Raw genomic sequence first — 18346 nt, forward strand, 5'->3', positions numbered from 1 at the left:
GGGCAATTCGTGTTCAGAAGAGGCCACTGCACATCCTGTGTCGGTGTGTCTGTGTGTCAGTGTGACTGTGTGTGTCTGTGTGTGTGTGTATATCTCTTATATGTGTCTGTGTGTGTGTGTGTCTGTGTGTATCTCTGTCTGTATCTGTGTGTGTGTGTCTATCCGTGTGTGTGTCTGTGTATATCTCTGTGTGTGTCTGTGTATGTGCGTCTGTGTGTGTCTGTGTGTATCTCTGTGTCTGTGTGTGTGTATATCTGTGAGTGTGTGTATAGGTGTATCTATGTGCATCTCTGTGTGTGTGTATCTCTGTTTCTGTCTGTCGTGTGTGTGTCTGTGTGTCTGTGTGTGCATGCGTGTCTGTGTGTGTGTGTATCTCTGTTTCTGTCTGTCGTGTCTGTGTGTGTGTGCGTGTCTGTGTGTCTGTGTGTGCGTGCGTGTCTGTGTATCTCTGTTTCTGTCTGTCGTGTCTGTGTGTGTGTGTATCTGTTTCTGTCCTGTCGTGTCTGTGTGTGTGTGCGTGTCTGTGTGTCTGTGTGTGCATGCATGTCTGTGTGTGTATCTGTTTCTGTCTGTCGTGTCTGTGTGTGTGTGCGTGTCTGTGTGTCTGTGTGTGCGTGCGTGTCTGTGTGTCTGTGTATCTCTGTTTCTGTCTGTCGTGTCTGTGTGTGTGTGTATCTGTTTCTGTCTGTCGTGTCTGTGTGTGTGTGCGTGTCTGTGTGTCTGTGTGTGCGTGCGAGTCTGTGTGTGTATCTGTTTCTGTCTGTCGTGTCTGTGTGTGTGTGCGTGTCTGTGTGTCTGTGTGTGCGTGCGTGTCTGTGTGTCTGTGTATCTCTGTTTCTGTCTGTCGTGTCTGTGTGTGTGTGCGTGTCTGTGTGTCTGTGTGTGCGTGCGTGTCTGTGTGTGTGTATGTTTAGTGAAGAGTGTCTCCTCATCAGATGTGAAATCCGCAGTCTCCTGCGTATGGGATGGTACACGGCAGGTGCCTGACAGTGCTCTGGAGGAGGGCAGGGAGGTGACAATGTGCAGCCTGAGGCCAGGGGTCCTGAGAGGATGTCCCTCTTCATGCCTCAGGGCAGAGGCCTGGAGGTCCCCTCTCGGCCAAGGTGTACAGGTCGTGGTGACCACCGTCACAGTTTCACGTGGTGTGGACACATGCCCAGCGCTTCCGCTCCTAGTGTCTCACCACAGTGTGCGGGACGGCGGAGCCTGGGTGTGTCCCCGCGCGCAGCTCCGACCGTGCTCCGGAGAGCGGTCTCTGTCCGAGAGAGCAGCCGGCGCGGGCTCGCGAGGGTTCCCGCTGGCCGCCCCTAAGCCCTGCTGTGCAGTAGGACTGCTCCTTCAGATGCGTCGCTTAGAATCCTCTGCCCGCCCAGGGGAAGGAGGTTTCAGGGCCGTGTTCATGCAGCTGTTTTCAGGCTCCGCACTGGAAGTGTCTCTGGAAAGCTGATGGTCGTCCAGCAGATGGGTGGACAGCACGCTCGTTAGGGCCGTAGGTCGAGTCCCTGGAGGGAAGTCCCCCGAGGGAGGGCCCGTGTCGGAAGTTGGCAGCTGTACCACCGTTCCTGCTGCTCGGGTGCTGACCAATGTCCCTCCTTGTTTTGCCCAGGTGGACTTCGTGCCCGCTTGGCCGTGAGGGGAGACAGGCATGGCTGCGGGCGTGGCTGACCACCTGCCCTTCTTCTTCGGCAACATCACCCGGGAGGAGGCCGAGGATTACCTGGTCCAGGGCGGCATGAGCGACGGGCTCTACCTGCTGCGCCAGAGCCGCAACTACCTGGGCGGCTTCGCCCTGTCGGTGGCGCACGGGCGCAAAGCACACCACTACACCATCGAGCGGGAGCTGAACGGGACCTATGCCATCGCGGGCGGCCGGGCGCACGCCAGCCCCGCCGAGCTCTGCCTGTACCACTCCCGGGAGTCCGATGGCCTGGTCTGCCTCCTCAAGAAGCCCTTCAGCCGGCCGCCCGGCGTGCAGCCCAAGACTGGGCCCTTCGAGGACCTGAAGGAGAACCTCATCCGGGAGTACGTGAAGCAGACCTGGAACCTGCAGGTGAGCCACCGCGGGAGTCCCGCCCTGTCCCTCCGTCAGCGCCTGCAGTGCTGGCTCAGATAGCACCGTAGGCACCAGCTCGGACCGAGAACTGCTTCTCTCGGGAGACAGCCTTTCCTCCTCTGTGGTGCAGTGGAGAGGGCGGCCCTGCAGGCCAGCCATGCGGGCACCGCCACAGGACACCACTGCCACCCAGCTCATGCTGGGCCCTCTCAGAGAGACGCCAGGCACCCTGTCCCGTATTTACCCCCGGGGTGGCACTAGACAGGCGGTGGGCCCTGGATTCCATAGCTCCGTAACCGCTCTCGCAGAACCTTCTGTGGCAGCATGCGTGTCTCCTAACTGTCTGGCTGCCTGATAGTCCCTCCTGTGCACTAGTTTATGTGTCTGGCATTGTTGACAAATAACGCTGTTCGTAACATCCCGCTGCGCCCACCGTCCCAGCTGTCAGGCCGTGTCTGCAGGAGAGACCGGAGCAGACGGCTGTGCCACAGCCAAGGGCGCATGTGTTCAATCCGCGTACCGACGACTGTCACCCACAAAGACCCGGACGCGGTGACCGCGTGCATTCCCGCGGTCTCCCGCTCAGACGCCTGTGCTCGGCCGCCCCCTTGCTCCCGGTGTGTGCTCCCCGCTGCATCCCAGGGGACCCGTGCAGAGCTGTGGCTGGACAGGCTGTGAGGGGGACAGGCATGCTCTCTGTGCACGCCGCAGTGTCTGCTGTCCTGAATTCAGCCTTGCACACGTGCAGTGACAGCGTGTGCCCGGCCGTTTCCCTTCGCATTTCCTGGGTGTGTGAGGCCACACTCTGACTCCTTTTAAAGTCAGGTAAATCCGGTTCATTGAGTTGCAATGTATACACCATAAAATGTATCCTTTATCGGTAACAATTCATGTCGCCCCCATTGCAGTCAAGGTAAACAACGGCTCTGTTACCCACCAAGCCCCAGCCCAGCCGGAAGCCCTCACCTGACTTCTGCCCTGTGGCTCTGCCATCCCAGAACGCCATATAAACAAATTCACAGCAGGTGGCCCCATCAGACTGGCATTCGCTGGGCGCTCTCTGTCCTGGGGAGCATCCCCCACAGCTCTCGCTTTGACCTCCGCTCGCCTGGCTTTGAGGCCCCTGGCCCGTCACCTCGCTGCTCTGGGTTTTGTCTTATGTGTGAGGTAGGACGAATCCCCACACTCACCTGACCAGCCCTCCTGTCTTCCCTCCTCCTTTCTTTCTCCTCGTTTGCATTGGTTATATTTTTATTTGTCATTTCTTGTGGTTTTTTTTATAACTTCAAATAATCTAACTCTGGTTCTTCATTTACTGCTGTGTGGGTATGGAATATGTGCTCCTCTCCCAGGACGAGCAGGGGATGCGATCCACCCCGGGGTCAGCGCCTCTCCCGCATCTGCTTCCCCTGTCCCGGTGCCGCGTCCGCTGTGCCCGGCACACCCTGTCCCCGCCCCGCCTCCAGGGCAGCCGGAGGGCACACATCTTAGCGCCTCATCATCGGCCACTCGCTGCCAGTCCAACGCAGGACAGTCCATTCCAGGAGACGACGGGCCCGGGGAGGGTGGGGACGCTCGCTGGGCCGCCTGGGCCCTACCAGCTGGTTTCTCAGGCGGGCACACGTTCAGAAAGCCGGTGCGTCCCAGCGCCCTGAAGTCTGCCCGAGCCTTACCAGGAGGGGACGCAAACAATGCGTGAGATCTTACCGGCCGTGCTCACTGAGCGGATCCGGAGCGGACGGGGCTGACGTCAGTGCCCTTCGCACTGAAGGCCGCCCCCTCGCACGCAGGGCCAAGCGCTGGAACAGGCCATCATCAGCCAGAAGCCTCAGCTGGAGAAGCTGATCGCCACCACCGCCCACGAGAAAATGCCCTGGTTCCACGGAAAGATCTCGCGGGACGAATCGGAGCAGATTGTCCTCATAGGATCGAAGACAAACGGAAAATTTCTGTAAGTATTATGCCTCCTCTCCCCCCTTACCACCAGCCTCTCCGTCACTGCCCCACACGACCGGGGAGGGCCGCACGCTCTCACCCGAAACAGCCTGTGGGGGACGGTTCTGATCAAAGCTGACCCTTGCATTCAGTGTCTGTTTTGCCCAGTTTGACCCCAAAGTGAGCACTCTCCTTGGGCACTGAGACAGAGTTTAAAGACTGTTACTCAGGCCCTGGCCGGTTTGGCTCAGCGGTTGGAGCGTCGGCCTGCGGTCCGGAGAGACCAGGGTTCGGTTCCCGCTAAGGGCGCGTGCTTCGGTTGCGGTTTGTCCCCGGCCCTGGTTGGTCGTGCGGGTGGCAGCCACTCGATGTGTCCCTTCACGTCGATGTTTCTCTCTCTCTCTCTTCCTCTCTCTCTCTCCTGCTCTATCTGAACAAAAAATGGAAAAATGTCCTCGGGTGAGGATAAAAAAAAAAAAAGACTGTTCCTCAGCCTCGCAGTCTGCGTTCTGTGTGATGCTGGCGGCAGGCAGCCCCTGAGCTGTTCCTTCAATCCACAGACATGTTTGTTCAGTCACGTGTCCACAGGGCCTCACACTTGACGTCTGTCTTACGTGGAACAAGTACCAGTACATTCAAGGCAGTTCACTGCCCTGGCCGGTGTGGCTCAGTGGTTGAGTATGAACCCTGCACTCAGAGGTCACTGGTTCGATTCCCGGTCAGGGCACATGCCCAGGTTGTGGGCCCGATCCCCAGTGGGGGGCACGCAGGAGGCGGCCAGTCGATGTTCTTGCTCATTGACGTTTCTGTCTCTCTCTCCCTCTCCCTTCTTCTCTCTCTCAAAATAATATAGAAAAAATTTTTTTTAATAAATAAATAAAGGAAATTCACGGCCCTGGCCGGTTTGGCTCAGCGGTTAGAGTGTCGGCCTGCGGACCAGAGTGCAGGTTTGATTTTGGCCAAGGGCCTGTACCCCAGTTGCGGTTCGTCCTGGCCATGGTCGGGTCGTGCTGGAGGCGGCCTGCCAACGTGTTCTCACATTGATGTTTCTCTCTCCCTCCCCCGCCCTTCCTCTCACTCTATCTAAAGATAAATGCAGAAATATTTTTGGGTGAGAATTTAGAAAAAAAAACAAGCTCACTATGGTAGCCCTGTGAGAGGCAGCAGGTCTGGTCACAAGCCGGTTTGCCATCTTCAGCGTCGTCCTCTCGGGGAGCACCCCGAGTCCCATGCGTTGTTATCCTTAGTGGTCAAGGTAACCTCTGTGCTCGGGTCCTGCAGGTACAGGCCCCCTCGGGGCGGGCCCATGGTCCAGAGAAGGGAAGAAGCTGACATGGGCAGGTGTCCACCTTATTTCCCGTGGTGCCTGAGCCAGGGAGACACCGGGCACCGCTCAGGGACCCTCCAGGCGTACCCCCTGGTGCTCCCGTGGACAAGTGCCCCCTTCCCTTCACGATACCCCAGGGCCAGGTCGCCCCCGGACAAGCAGAGCCTGACATGTAAACATTTCCTCAAAAACAACATTCTTTCAAGTGTCTATTTGAAGACTTCTCCTTCGACTTTACCGTATGCCGATTATTTAAGAAATGATCATAAACACAACCTTGTTTCAAGAAGTAGCCGCAGAGCAGGGCAGAGGGCCCAGCCGGCCCTGCAGCGACAGGAGTGATGGCCAAGCGCGTGCAGTTGTGGCCGCCAGCAGGCACCCTGCGGTCGGGAGACACCTTTCCTCGGGGTGACACCTGTCAGCCCAGTTTTCCTGGGGTTTGGACATTCACCATCTTCTTAGGATCATTTCCGACACAACTGTCACGGGGCCACAGCACGAGGTCAGCCCACACTGCACAGTGGGGCTGCTGGCGCTGCCGTCAGGGAGGCCGCAGCCCCCGCGTGGGCAAGGGGTGCGGCCGCTGTTTCTCTGCCCCGCTGGCTCCTCTCAGGCCTCGTTCACACTGTCCTAAGAACGTGTCTTCTGTCTACTTGTCAGTTGTTTTTTTTATCCTCACCTGAAGACGCTTTTACATTATCTTTAGACAGAGTGGGAGGGAGAGAGAGAGAGAGAGAGAAACATCAATGTGAAAGAAACACATTGAGTGGCTGCCACCCACACGACCCAACCAGGGTCGGGGACAAACTGCAACCGAGGTACGTGCCCTTAGCGGGAACCGAACCCGGGGCTCTCTGGACCATAGGCCGATGCTCTAACCGCTGAGCCAAACCAGCCAGGGCTTGCCGATCATTTAAATTGGCCTGTCCCCCTTCAAACTAGCATTTCCAGGTGCCCGGCCTCGGGGCGGAGGCGGGAGCCGGAGCAGCTCCTGCCTCGTGGGGCCTGCAGCTAGTGGAGCCCCACAGGCCGCTGGAGCGCAGGGGACGGCATGCGGCCAGGTGCCTGGCTCTGCCTCTGCCTCTGCCTGCTGCCGGAGGGGGGCTCTGAACAGCAGGGAGGCAGAGGGAGCCGGCGGCAGTGGGCGGGCCCTGAGGCAGGACTGCGCCCAGAGGGCGTGCAGGGAGTGGGCGGGGCCCTGAGGCAGGACTGCGCCCAGAGGGCGTGCAGGGAGTGGGCGGGGCCCTGAGGCAGAACTGCGCCAGAGGGCCTGCAGGGAGTGGGCGGGGCCCTGGGGCAGGACTGCGCCCAGAGGGCGTGCAGGGAGTGGGCGGGGCCCTGAGGCAGGACTGCGCCCAGAGGGCGTGCAGGGAGTGGGCGGGGCCCTGGGGCAGGACTGCGCCCAGAGGGCATGCGGGAGTGGGCGGGGCCCTGGGGCAGGACTGCGCCCAGAGGGCATGCGGGAGTGGGCGGGGCCCTGAGGCAGGACTGCGCCCAGAGGGCATGCGGGAGTGGGCGGGCCCTGAGGCAGGACTGGGCCCAGAGGGCATGCGGGAGTGGGCGGGGCCCTGAGGCAGGACTGCGCCCAGAGGGCATGCGGGAGTGGGCGGGGCCCTGAGGCAGGACTGCGCCCAGAGGGCCTGCAGGAGTGGGCGGGGCCCTGAGGCAGGACTGCGCCCAGAGGGCCTGCAGGGAGTGGGCGGGGCCCTGAGGCAGGACTGCGCCCAGAGGGCCTGCAGGGAGTGGGCGGGGCCCTGAGGCAGGACTGCGCCCAGAGGGCCTGCAGGGAGTGGGCGGGCCCTGAGGCAGGACTGCGCCCAGAGGGCCTGCAGGAGTGGGCGGGGCCCTGAGGCAGGACTGCGCCCAGAGGGCCTGCAGGGAGTGGGCGGGCCCTGAGGCAGGACTGCGCCCAGAGGGCCTGCAGGGAGTGGGCGGGGCCCTGAGGCAGGACTGCGCCCAGAGGGCATGCGGGAGTGGGCGGGGCCCTGAGGCAGGACTGCGCCCAGAGGGCGTGCAGGGAGTGGGCGGGGCCCTGAGGCAGGACTGCGCCCAGAGGGCCTGCAGGAGTGGGCGGGGCCCTGAGGCAGGACTGCGCCCAGAGGGCCTGCAGGGAGTGGGCGGGCCCTGAGGCAGGACTGCGCCCAGAGGGCCTGCAGGGAGTGGGCGGGGCCCTGAGGCAGGACTGCGCCCAGAGGGCCTGCAGGGAGTGGGCGGGGCCCTGAGGCAGGACTGCGCCCAGAGGGCCTGCAGGAGTGGGCGGGGCCCTGAGGCAGGACTGCGCCCAGAGGGCCTGCAGGAGTGGGCGGGGCCCTGAGGCAGGACTGCGCCCAGAGGGCCTGCAGGGAGTGGGCGGGGCCCTGAGGCAGGACTGCGCCCAGAGGGCCTGCAGGAGTGGGCGGGGCCCTGAGGCAGGACTGCGCCCAGAGGGCCTGCAGGGAGTGGGCGGGGCCCTGAGGCAGGACTGCGCCCAGAGGGCCTGCAGGGAGTGGGCGGGCCCTGAGGCAGGACTGCGCCCAGAGGGCCTGCAGGAGTGGGCGGGGCCCTGAGGCAGGACTGCGCCCAGAGGGCCTGCAGGAGTGGGCGGGGGCCCTGAGGCAGGACTGCGCCCAGAGGGCCTGCAGGGAGTGGGCGGGCCCTGAGGCAGGACTGCGCCCAGAGGGCCTGCAGGGAGTGGGCGGGGCCCTGAGGCAGGACTGCGCCCAGAGGGCATGCGGGAGTGGGCGGGGCCCTGAGGCAGGACTGCGCCCAGAGGGCGTGCAGGGAGTGGGCGGGGCCCTGAGGCAGGACTGCGCCCAGAGGGCCTGCAGGAGTGGGCGGGGCCCTGAGGCAGGACTGCGCCCAGAGGGCCTGCAGGGAGTGGGCGGGCCCTGAGGCAGGACTGCGCCCAGAGGGCCTGCAGGGAGTGGGCGGGGCCCTGAGGCAGGACTGCGCCCAGAGGGCCTGCAGGAGTGGGCGGGGCCCTGAGGCAGGACTGCGCCCAGAGGGCCTGCAGGAGTGGGCGGGGCCCTGAGGCAGGACTGCGCCCAGAGGGCGTGCAGGGAGTGGGCGGGGCCCTGAGGCAGGACTGCGCCCAGAGGGCATGCGGGAGTGGGCGGGGCCCTGAGGCAGGACTGTGCCCAGAGGGCGTGCAGGGAGTGGGCGGGGCCCTGAGGCAGGACTGCGCCCAGAGGGCCTGCAGGAGTGGGCGGGGCCCTGAGGCAGGACTGCGCCCAGAGGGCCTGCAGGAGTGGGCGGGGCCCTGAGGCAGGACTGCGCCCAGAGGGCGTGCAGGGAGTGGGCGGGGCCCTGAGGCAGGACTGGGCCCAGAGGGCCTGCAGGTAGCCGGAGGCCTTGGTTTGGGCAAGTCCGTCTGTCCACTTTGGGGCTCGTGTGAGGGAAGATCCAACTGAGGTTCCAGAGGACCAGTCTGGCTGGGTGGAGAGATGAGACAGTGGAGTGAGCACCCTCACACGTGAGCACCAGACGGGGTGCTCAGCCCAGGTCCTGTCCATCAGTGACACGGGGACTGAGGCTGTGTTGGAGGGTGTCCCCCTTGGCTCTCTGAGGTCTTGTTGATGGCACAATTGGCCATTTTTAGACATTAGTCATAGCTCAGGTGTCACTAATTCTAACATAACAAATTTGTTAGAAACAAAGCCTATTTTCCAAAAAGTATGAGTCCCTCCCCAAAGGAAGGATCCAACATTGGTGGGGTTCAAAGCATATACAATCTGGAGACCTTCTTTTTAAAAAAAATACAAAATCAAGTGCAAAATATATTTTTTAGAATAAGAAAAATAATCACAATAAATCATAATTTAAAAAATTTTTCTTTTTCTTTATTGATTTTAGAGAGGAAGAGAGAGAGAGAGATAGAAACGTCGATGAGAGAGAACGTCGATGGGCCGCCTCCTGCACGCCCCCCACTGGGGTTCGGGCCCACAACCTGGGCATGTGTCCTGACTGGGAATCGAACCGGTGACCTCTCGGTGCAGGGTCAACGCTCAACCACCGAGCCACACTAGCCGGACTAAATTATAATGTTTAAAGCTGGTAAATATTACAAATGCAAAATTTAGAAAAAAGAAAGATACAATTTCTCACTTACCTGCCTGACGCATCTCTGCATCTTGGCAGCACCGTTGACTCTCTTCGCTGCAGGGGTTTGAGCACCTCTGTGTGCGTCCGACTGGGCCCTGCCCTGCCCGCCTCCAGGGAAGGAAACAGCTTCTCCTGGGTTCCCAGCGGCATGGGCCCTGCTCACAGGTTCTCAGCACTGTCGTCAGCTTTGGGAAGGGAGTCGGAGTAGAATCCAGAGCAGGCGTCTATGGCTGTGATTAGGCCTCCTTTACGAAGTAGACAAAACGCTAAAGCCGGGTGGTCACGTCGCCCTGCCTGGGCTGCAGAGGCTGGGGCGGGCGGTGGTCATCGGGCCCGGGCACAGCTGCCGCCCCTGCGTCACCGGGCAGCTCACAGCCCTGGGCACGGCCGCTCCTCTAGGGCGCAGCGCGTCTCCTCGTGTCCTGTGCCCTTTGTTTCATGAAGTATTTTACAAGGAAATGCTCCAAATAGTCCATGTCCTGCCAAAGAAAGAAAAAGAATTGTTGCTTTCTTTGTGTTCAGTCCCCAGGTAAATATTGTGCCATTTGGGGCTGAGTTCTGACAGATCCTCCAAACCCGAGAGTGAGTTTGAGGTACTGGCTGCACATATGATTTTGGGAGTGCCTGGTGTGGACGTGGGGTCAGGAGGCGCAGGGATTCAAGGAGGAGGTCACAGGACAGTGGGGTTTCCTGGGTGGCAGCAGAATGGAAAGGGGGTGCTGCCATGCAGAGCCTCCTGGGCCAGACCAGTAGGCCAGTCACATCCGGGGGCCTGGGCAGGTCCTGAGAAAGACCTCTCCAGGGGTGGGCAGTGACCCTGAGGGTCCTGCTGGGGAGAGGCAGCTCAGAGGCAAGCATTAGATCAGGCACAGAAGTGTGTGGGAATCTGACGAGAGTGTTACCTGTGGAATAGCTAATGGCGTGAGCAGGGCAGGGACGGTGAGAAACTGAGGCAGAGAGGAAGTCGAGGAGAGTTTGAGTTCAGTGCCCTGAGACGTGCGTGTTTGGAAGTGTGACGGAGGCGAGGCGCTGTGGCCCGTGGGCTTCACTGGTCCACCCCCTGCAGCTGGTTTGGGCCTCAGCACCTGGCACCAGCCTGTGATGGTTGCACACGATGGGTGTGACCCCTGGACACACTCCTCTCCTGTCATGGCTCTTTAATACGTTAGTTAAGATCATCCCCCGAAGCCCTGGTCCCCGTGTGTAGGCGTCTGAGCAGGGGCCAGTGCAGGCATGGTTTACCCTCCAGAAGCCATCAGTGTCCGGTCCCCACGGGACTACCCCTGTGTCTGTGTGGCCAGCGCGTCCACGCTCTGCCTCTGAAATTCAGGCGCCCCTGACGTTTCTTCCCATCCCTTCCAGGAAGAAATTAACACTGATCTCTGGGGCATGCCTTCTGGGTGCGCCCTCGTGACTTCTCTCCTCTTCCTGCCTTCTCACGATGTCCTGTTCCATGCCGTCTGTCCTTCACACACGCTCTGCACACATTTGCTCACCATTCCCGCCGCTGACTGGGGGGCCCTGTGGGAGGCCCTGCTGGTGAAGCATGGAGCAAGCAGAGGTGGGCTGGCGCGCGTCCACAGTTCTGTACACAACTAGGGACGAGAGGACTCGGTGACCGGTCTCGAAGGAAAAGGGTTGTGTCCACCCAGAAGCAGAGGGGTGCCCATCAGAGCCATGTAGCTCTTGCCCAGGAAGGACCTGACTCAGGGACACCAGAGGGCACACCCTTGAATATTAGAACAAACCTCTCACAGTGCCCTGCCCCTCCCTCTCCCGCTGCCCAGCAGGTGGGCGAGATCGCAGGTGGACGCCTCCCTAGTGCAACTCAGTGTAAGGTGGCCATCAAAAAGTATTCACAGTAAGACACACGTCTCAGAGACATGGGATCGCTCATAAGAATGTAACTTGTGTTCCTCGTGAGCAAGAAACAAATGTCAATCAGGATAAAGAGTGAAGAATGAGGAAGCTACCTTCAGTTGTGTCCACAAGATGGACACAGAATCCAAAGGAGATTCTGCAAGCGGTGGTCTCAGCCGTCTGTGTGGGAGGGAACCACCTGGAGGCTGGTGACAGGCACAGATGACTGGGTCACCCCCTCCCCAAGATTTTACTTACTAGGCTTGGTGAGTTGTTATGGCTCAAGAATTTACATTTCTAACGAGTCCTCAGGTGACGCTGGCCTGGGGACCACATTGGGGCCTGTTGGAGAAGCCTAATACCCACCTACACTGGATTCAAAATAATGATCATTGGAGATGTTCAGGGTTCATTGGAGGATCTCTAACCATATCCATGTGCACTAGAAAATGTTCCTGCAACACACCCCACAACCCGTGTTATTTGACTGGTTGAATTAAATAACCTTAAAAGCACTTCTGTTAGTAGAAACCTAAGTGACATAGTAAAGAATCCCAGGTCATGACGTCAGACAAACCCAGATACTTAGCTCTGTGAAGGCAATTTGATTCATCTCTCTGAACTCTGTTTACTCAGTGGCAAAATGGGGAAACTGGTGTTTTATCTGAGTTCTTTTGGGGATGAACAAGGTAATGTGTATAAATCTAAGTCAGTGGTGATTAGATACAGTATCTCTGCTTCCTACAACCGTAGATTCTTTTCTTTTGTCAGTTCTGGAAAATAGCTACTTTTTCTTCAGATATTACTATCTTTCTTTCTAACCATTTATTTTCTCAGACACTCCTATTAAACATAGGTAAGACCTTCTCAATGTGTCCTGTACATTTTTTCTTATATTGTATTGCCTTTTCTGAGTGTACCACATTCCAGTAATATCTTTAGATGTGCCTTCCAGTTCACTAATTTTTGCTTCATCTGTGTCTAATCTGGTGTTAAACTTATTTACTAATTTTTCCCCCCACCAATTGCATTTTTTTTATTTCTGTCTGGTTTTTTTTTTTTGTTATTGTTGCTGTTGTTTCCGATGTCTGTAGGCATTTTTGAGAGGATCTTGTTTCTTGCGGGATTTTGTGGCTCCATCATATGTTTCTTTGAAGATTTCATACACAGTTCATCTGTGTTCCGTATCTGACGGGCACAGTACTGAAAGACCTTGGGGATACACATTTCGATCTCTCTGGCCCTCGTTCTCTCTGCACTCCCTCTCTCATAACTCATGTTTCCACATGTGCCAGGTGAGCTTTTTGAGCTCATACTTGGTCACTGTTCATCTGGGGGTGTGGGGAGTATCCTCTGTTGGGAATGCTGTTCTCCAGAGTCGAAAGGCTTCCTTCGCCACAAGTCTGGGCTTCAGTGTGGGGCTCTCGGGGTCAGTTGGCCTCATGGCTGCTGGCCCAGATATTGTCCCTCTGTTCACGGCAGTGGTGACCCTGCTATGTGCCCTCAGGCCCAACTCACTTCTCTCTCTCTCTCTCTCTCTCTCTCTCTCTCTCTCTCTCATTTACCACTCACTTTTCCTTGCTCCGATTTTGACTCACTTCTTGCTCTATATTGGAATTTCAAAAGCAAAGGTGGGTTTTGAAAGAAAGTTTACCCTGGTTCATGGGTGAATGAGATAGCATATGGCTGTCTTGAGTCTCAGATGTGAAAGTAAAAGCTGCGTATCAGCACCTCCATGGGCTGCTGTCATTGATCAAAGTGCCCCATTTCATCTGAATGTGGTTTTGTAGCTGCAGATTAGCACAGATAGTTCCAACCTGTCTGAAGTAGGAAGTTCAGAGGGGTGGTGAACTGATGTCAAAGTCAGTTCATTGGTGTCATCAAGGTCCCCATGAAGCTGACAGAGAAGAGGGACCCAGTTCCACCTCGTGAGCCAGTGCACAGAGAGAGGGAGAGGGGAGTCTGAGGTGCAGCCTCTGGAAGGCAGATGTGGGAGGCAGCTTGGCAGGGCCCCAGGTTGGGACCTGTGCTCAGTACGGCTCCTGCCTTCGCTGCTTGTGTGGAATGCACGTGTGCCTGATTCTGCTGGCTCGAGGCAGTAGCATCCGGATGGTGCACTTCCTCATGTCTTTTGTGAGTCATTAGGGCTGGTACCTCTCCTGAGTCAGGGGGCTCTCGTCCTCCTATTCACATCCCATTGTCCAGCATGTCACTCCCAGAAATTCTCCTTCCCGGCTCCCCAGTTGTGTCTCTTTGAGAAGCTGCTGTGGGCCCCTGTGGCCATTTTGACCACGTGATGCAATGCCAGGTCGTGACGGGACGGCGAATGCTGCCATGGCGCCCCTGCGGTCTACCCGCACAGACCACCCCCACCGCAGGGAGCATCCAGCCTCTGCCCGTCCCAGGAGCCCGCCTGCCCCGTCAGCCGGCCCTGCTGGGCTCTGCCGTGAGCAGAACGAGAATGCCGAGGGGCCGGGGCGTGCCCCAGCTCTGCTCTTCTGTCTGCTGCGGACACTGCCGTGTCCTGACACCTGGGGAGTGGAGGCTGCTTCAGGGCCCACCAGCTCCCGGGTCCTCGTGGCCCTGCCAGTGTCTGGGCATAACCCCCACACACTGTCTCTGGTCGAGGGGGGCCGAGGGGCTCAGCCTCTTCTTGCAGAATCAACATTCTCCCCACCCCTCCTGCTCATCACAGAGCCTCAGGCGGTCCACCTTGGGGAAGGGTGGCTTTCCTGGTCTCTCAGCCGGGGGGTCTTCATAGCCCATGACATCAGGACAGCGTCCAGGCCGGCTGAGGCAGCTCACAGCCCAGCTCCGGTCAGAGCATGGACGCCCACGCTCTGTGCTAGCAACACAAGCCTGCTGCGAGCTCGCGCCTCCAGCAGGGAAGGCCACCCTGGGGCTTCTGCACACTCACCGAGGCCAGTGGCCCTGAGAGTGACCGGGAGGTTGGACCCCAATTCGGACACCTGTGTGACAAGCCTGGTGGATGTGGGGGGCCGAGGGGCACCTTCCTGAGAAACGGGCCAAGAGAAGGAGCTGCTTCAGCGTCTGAGCCCGTGTTTCCTGTGTTTCCGATGAAAAGCAGCCCAGCCCAGGATCTGCCTGCAGGCAGCAGACGCCTCACAGTTGCCGGCCGTTACTGTCACCAAGTGTCTGGTCTTCGCCACCTCCAGCTGCTGGGCCTGTGGGTTTCCCTTCTGTGCCCTGCTTCCTGCCAGCTGCCTGGGGGCCGCTCGGCTGCGTGTCCACAGCCTGTCCCTGGCCTGCCGTCCTCTGTGCTCACAGGGTGGCCGTCGCCAGTGCTGACCTGGGAGCTGGCACAGGCTGTCCAACTGGAGCTGCAGGAGGGACTGTCCCCCAGGACCCAGAGAGCCTCACAGAAGTGAGTGCCTTCAAGGCCATCGCTTGGCCAAGGCCAAACACAGCCTGTTTCCACTGCGCCGGCCCCTTCCCGCGCGGTGCTCATCGTGGACCGTGAAACGCTGGAGTGTCCCTCCGCCTGTGCGCCTGAATGAATCTCCAGCCCCCGCACCGCTGGGGTCAGCAGGGAAAGCAGCAGCCTCCAGGTGTCTGCTCACACCCTGCCCCCGCAGACACCACTTCCTGGGCTCTGGTGTCCAGCGTGCTTGCGTTTTCTTCCTGTTGTCGTTAGTTTTTTATTTTTTTTTACTGCATAAGACCGATTGTGCACCCCTGAGTAAAGCCATCTGCTGTAGCCTGTTAGGGAGCTGTGTGGATGTGGACGCGGGGGTGGGTTTCATGCCGTGAAAGTCACCGAGCTTTGTGGTGCTGCCGCGGCCCGGCTCTCTGCTCTGGGGGCCCCGCTGCGTGACCGGTCACCGCTGAAGCATTCAGGCCGCAGTCAGTGAGCACGGGTCACGCAGTTTTGGGGGATCACAGGTACCCCCTGGGAGGGGATTGCTGACTCTCACAGGACAAGTGGGTCCAATTTGTGGGAAGTTCTGAACTGTTTCCCAGGGTGGCTGGGCTCATGCTCCCCCCGGCAGAATACAAAGGCGCGCATGGCCCCCCGTTCTCGGCAACACGCAGAAGGAAGCCGTCTTTCCACCTTCGCCTGCTGGAGCGGCGTACCGAGGCTCCATTCCTCCATGGCGGGTTCACGTCCATTCCCCAGATTTCTCCTGAGGTGACCACAGCCTCTCCCTGGGCACTCTGTGGTCCTCTGTCTCAGTTAAAAAAAATTTTCTATTCTTTATTTATTTTAGAGAGAGAGGAAGGGAGAGGGAGAGAGAGGTAGAAACATCGATGAGAGAGAACATGGACTGGCCGCCTCCTGCACGCCCCCCACTGGGGATCAGGCCCACAACCTGGGCCTGTGCCCTGACTGGGAATCAAACTGGTGACCTCTTGGTGCAGGGTCGATGCTCAGCCACTAAGCCACACTGGCCAGACTGGGTTTTAATGAGAAAAGATTCGTCAAGGCACAAGTCAAGGTGGAGTGGTAGGGATCGGACATAAATCGGAACCTGAGCTCACATCCCACGTGAAGGCCTCTGAACCAAGGACAGTGGTAGCTGGGGCGGCCTCGGCGTGCGTCCCCCTGCCCGTCCACATGTGCACACACACGTCCGTGACCTGAGATGAAGAGACGGGCAGTGCCCACACTGCAGTCCGGCCTGCTGCTTCACCACCCGTGCTGCCGTGGCAGACAGGACCCACGCAGTCCTGCACCCGCATCACCAGGCCGACTCCGTTCTCCACGCAGAAGCCTGTTTCTCCTTTTCTTGTGGTTGCTTCTCACTGGACCGCCACCCCCTGGCCTTCATGGGCTGTGTGGCCGGCAGTGTGGCCGAGGCGGGCGGAGGAGCTGTGGTCTCAGGGCCGAGCCCCAGAAGTGGCCCTGCCGAGGCGGGAGGTCGGTGCCCTCCGCCCGTGCCAGCTCACTGAGCCGCGGGCTAGGAGGGGGCCCGCCAGTGTGCACCGCCGGGCATGATGTGAGAACTTTACTTTTAAACCGAGTCTCACCCCACATACCCCAGCTCAGCTCTCATGTCTTGGGTTAGCTTTTGAGGTGAAGCTGCAAGATGGACAGGAAGATATGACCATGTTTGTTCCAAAGCCCATCTTGCGTGTGGCCGCTGGCCGCTGGGGGAGGCAACCCAAAGGTCTCTGGCAGGTTGGCATAGTTGAATGCTTCCCAAATAGACTGCATTTGGGCACTTACTGTTTGGGGCCTCAGTTCCCTCGTCTTAGAAAGCGTCAGGGCTGGGCGTCTGTTCAGCACCTCCAGCCTCACCCTTTCTGATTTCATGACCCAATGGGCTCGAGTTGCTCAAAGGGAAGAATGGCTGAGGGTGGGGTGACTAAGCAGCTAAATTAGGGGTGGGGGTCACGCCATCTGCTCCTGTGTGGCCCCGCCTAGCCTTCCCAGGAGGCCACTCTCCTCCCTGAGGGCAGAAGTCCCTGCACTGTGCATTGTAGTGTGCCCCCTGCTGGCGACTGGATGCACAGGCTGCATTCCCTTGGATGCGGGAAGGGGTGCTGCCCAGGGGTCCCACCAGGGTGGGAAGCAGAGCCGGGCAGTCCCTGCGTTTGCCTGGCATGCCCACCGCACAGTGGACGACACTGTCTTCTCCGGTGGCTTAATCTCACTGTGTCAGATGCAACATTTGAAATCCCCTCCGTGCAGAAGGGAGAGTGTGAGGGGGTGAAGCAGGCCCTGGAGGGGGCCCTCACACACTCCCACCACGGTCCAGAAGTTCCTAGTAAAGCGCCCGTCAAACACCCCACCGGCTGGGACTCTGCCCTCAGGACAGAGAGGAGGTGAGGACGGTCTGCAGACCCCCAGCTCCGCGGTCCTGTCGGTCTCAGGTGCTGGGCCCCGAGCGGCTCTGCTGCCCAGGAGAACCTTGGCCTCTCCGGATGCCCAGCTGGGGCTTCGGGCGCCCTGAGCCTTGGCTCTGGTCCCGCCCAGACCATGGGATCTTTTAGTTGTGAGCTCTTGGGGTCACCGAGCTTGTGTGGGGCCTCCCTGAGCACGGAGGGCAAAGCGCTTGACGCTGAGGTGGGGATGCGGCGGCTGGCAGCCCACTGAGGGCACTTTCCTGCGAGAGGGCAGGCTCCTGAGTGATGGCTCCTCTCTCCCAGGATCAGGGCCCGGGACAACAACGGGTCCTACGCCCTGTGCCTGCTGCACGAGGGCAAAGTGCTGCACTACCGCATCGACAAGGACAAGACGGGCAAGCTGTCCATCCCCGACGGGAAGAAGTTCGACACGCTCTGGCAGGTACGCCGGCCCTCGGGAGGGAGGGGAGGCCCACCAGGGTCCCTGCCCAGCCAGAGCCTGCCCAGCAGTCTCTGGGGGCCGCGGACCAGCGTCCAAGTTCAAGACGTGCTGGTCTAGAGTCACCACGTTGGGTTCATGAGGTTCCAGAAGGTCTTGTAGCTTCTCTGGGGCCAGGCAGGGCTTGGAAGGCAGATACAAGGCCTAAGGCTGTGTGCGGCGGACGGAGCCTCAGCGATGCTCTCAGGCCCTCTCTGACTTGGGAGGGGCCCAGCTGAACATAACATGTCAGTCCCTTGACCCAGGAATGAGTCCCCACTGCCCTCAAGGCCATGCAGACCCGGGCAGCTCTCCTGAGCCCAGCTGCCACCTGGGAGGCCTGCTCCATGCTGCTCTAGTCGGGTCCTTCTCCTGGCCCGGGACCCCCCGCGGGGTCGCTCCCTTGGCCCCGGGACCCCCCGCGGGGTCGCTCCCCTGGCCCCGGGACCCCTGCGGGGTCGCTCCCCTGGCCCTGGGACCCCCCGCGGGGTCGCTCCCCTGGCCCCGGGACCCCCGCGGGGTCGCTCCCCTGGCCCTGGGACCCCCCGCGGGGTCGCTCCCCTGGCCCTGGGACTTCTCTTTGCACAGCGAGCCCTAACCCTGCATGGCCGCTGTCCTCCAGGGGCCGCCAGGGCACAGTTTGCTCTCTGACTAGATCGCCCCTGTGTGAGGAGATGTCAGCACCATGGGTGCTGTTCGGCCAAGCGGAGTGGGGCAGACAGAGAGCCGGGGGCTCTGCCTCCCCGAGAGCAGCAGCGACACCGAGCTCTGGGGGTGACTGGTGTGAGAACCCCCCCTCCCAGGC

At 59.8% G+C, this 18346-nt stretch overlaps 1 protein-coding gene across 1 annotated transcript in view; it reads left to right on the forward strand.

Moving 5' to 3' along the window:
* Nucleotides 1-1468: 1468 nt before the first annotated feature.
* The window catches only part of SYK (spleen associated tyrosine kinase), a 48141-nt gene continuing 31263 nt past the window's right edge, over nt 1469-18346 (forward strand). Inside the window, exons 1-4 of the mRNA XM_036278497.1 lie at nt 1469-1493; nt 1607-2050; nt 3844-4004; nt 17367-17505. Coding sequence (XP_036134390.1) covers nt 1646-2050; nt 3844-4004; nt 17367-17505 — 705 coding nt within the window. The 5' untranslated portion in view covers nt 1469-1493; nt 1607-1645. The remainder of the gene's footprint in view (nt 1494-1606; nt 2051-3843; nt 4005-17366; nt 17506-18346) is intronic.

The sequence above is a fragment of the Molossus molossus genome, unplaced genomic scaffold, assembly GCF_014108415.1.
Source record: "Molossus molossus isolate mMolMol1 unplaced genomic scaffold, mMolMol1.p scaffold_m16_p_29, whole genome shotgun sequence".
In the NCBI taxonomy this organism is placed as follows: Eukaryota; Metazoa; Chordata; class Mammalia; order Chiroptera; family Molossidae; genus Molossus; species Molossus molossus.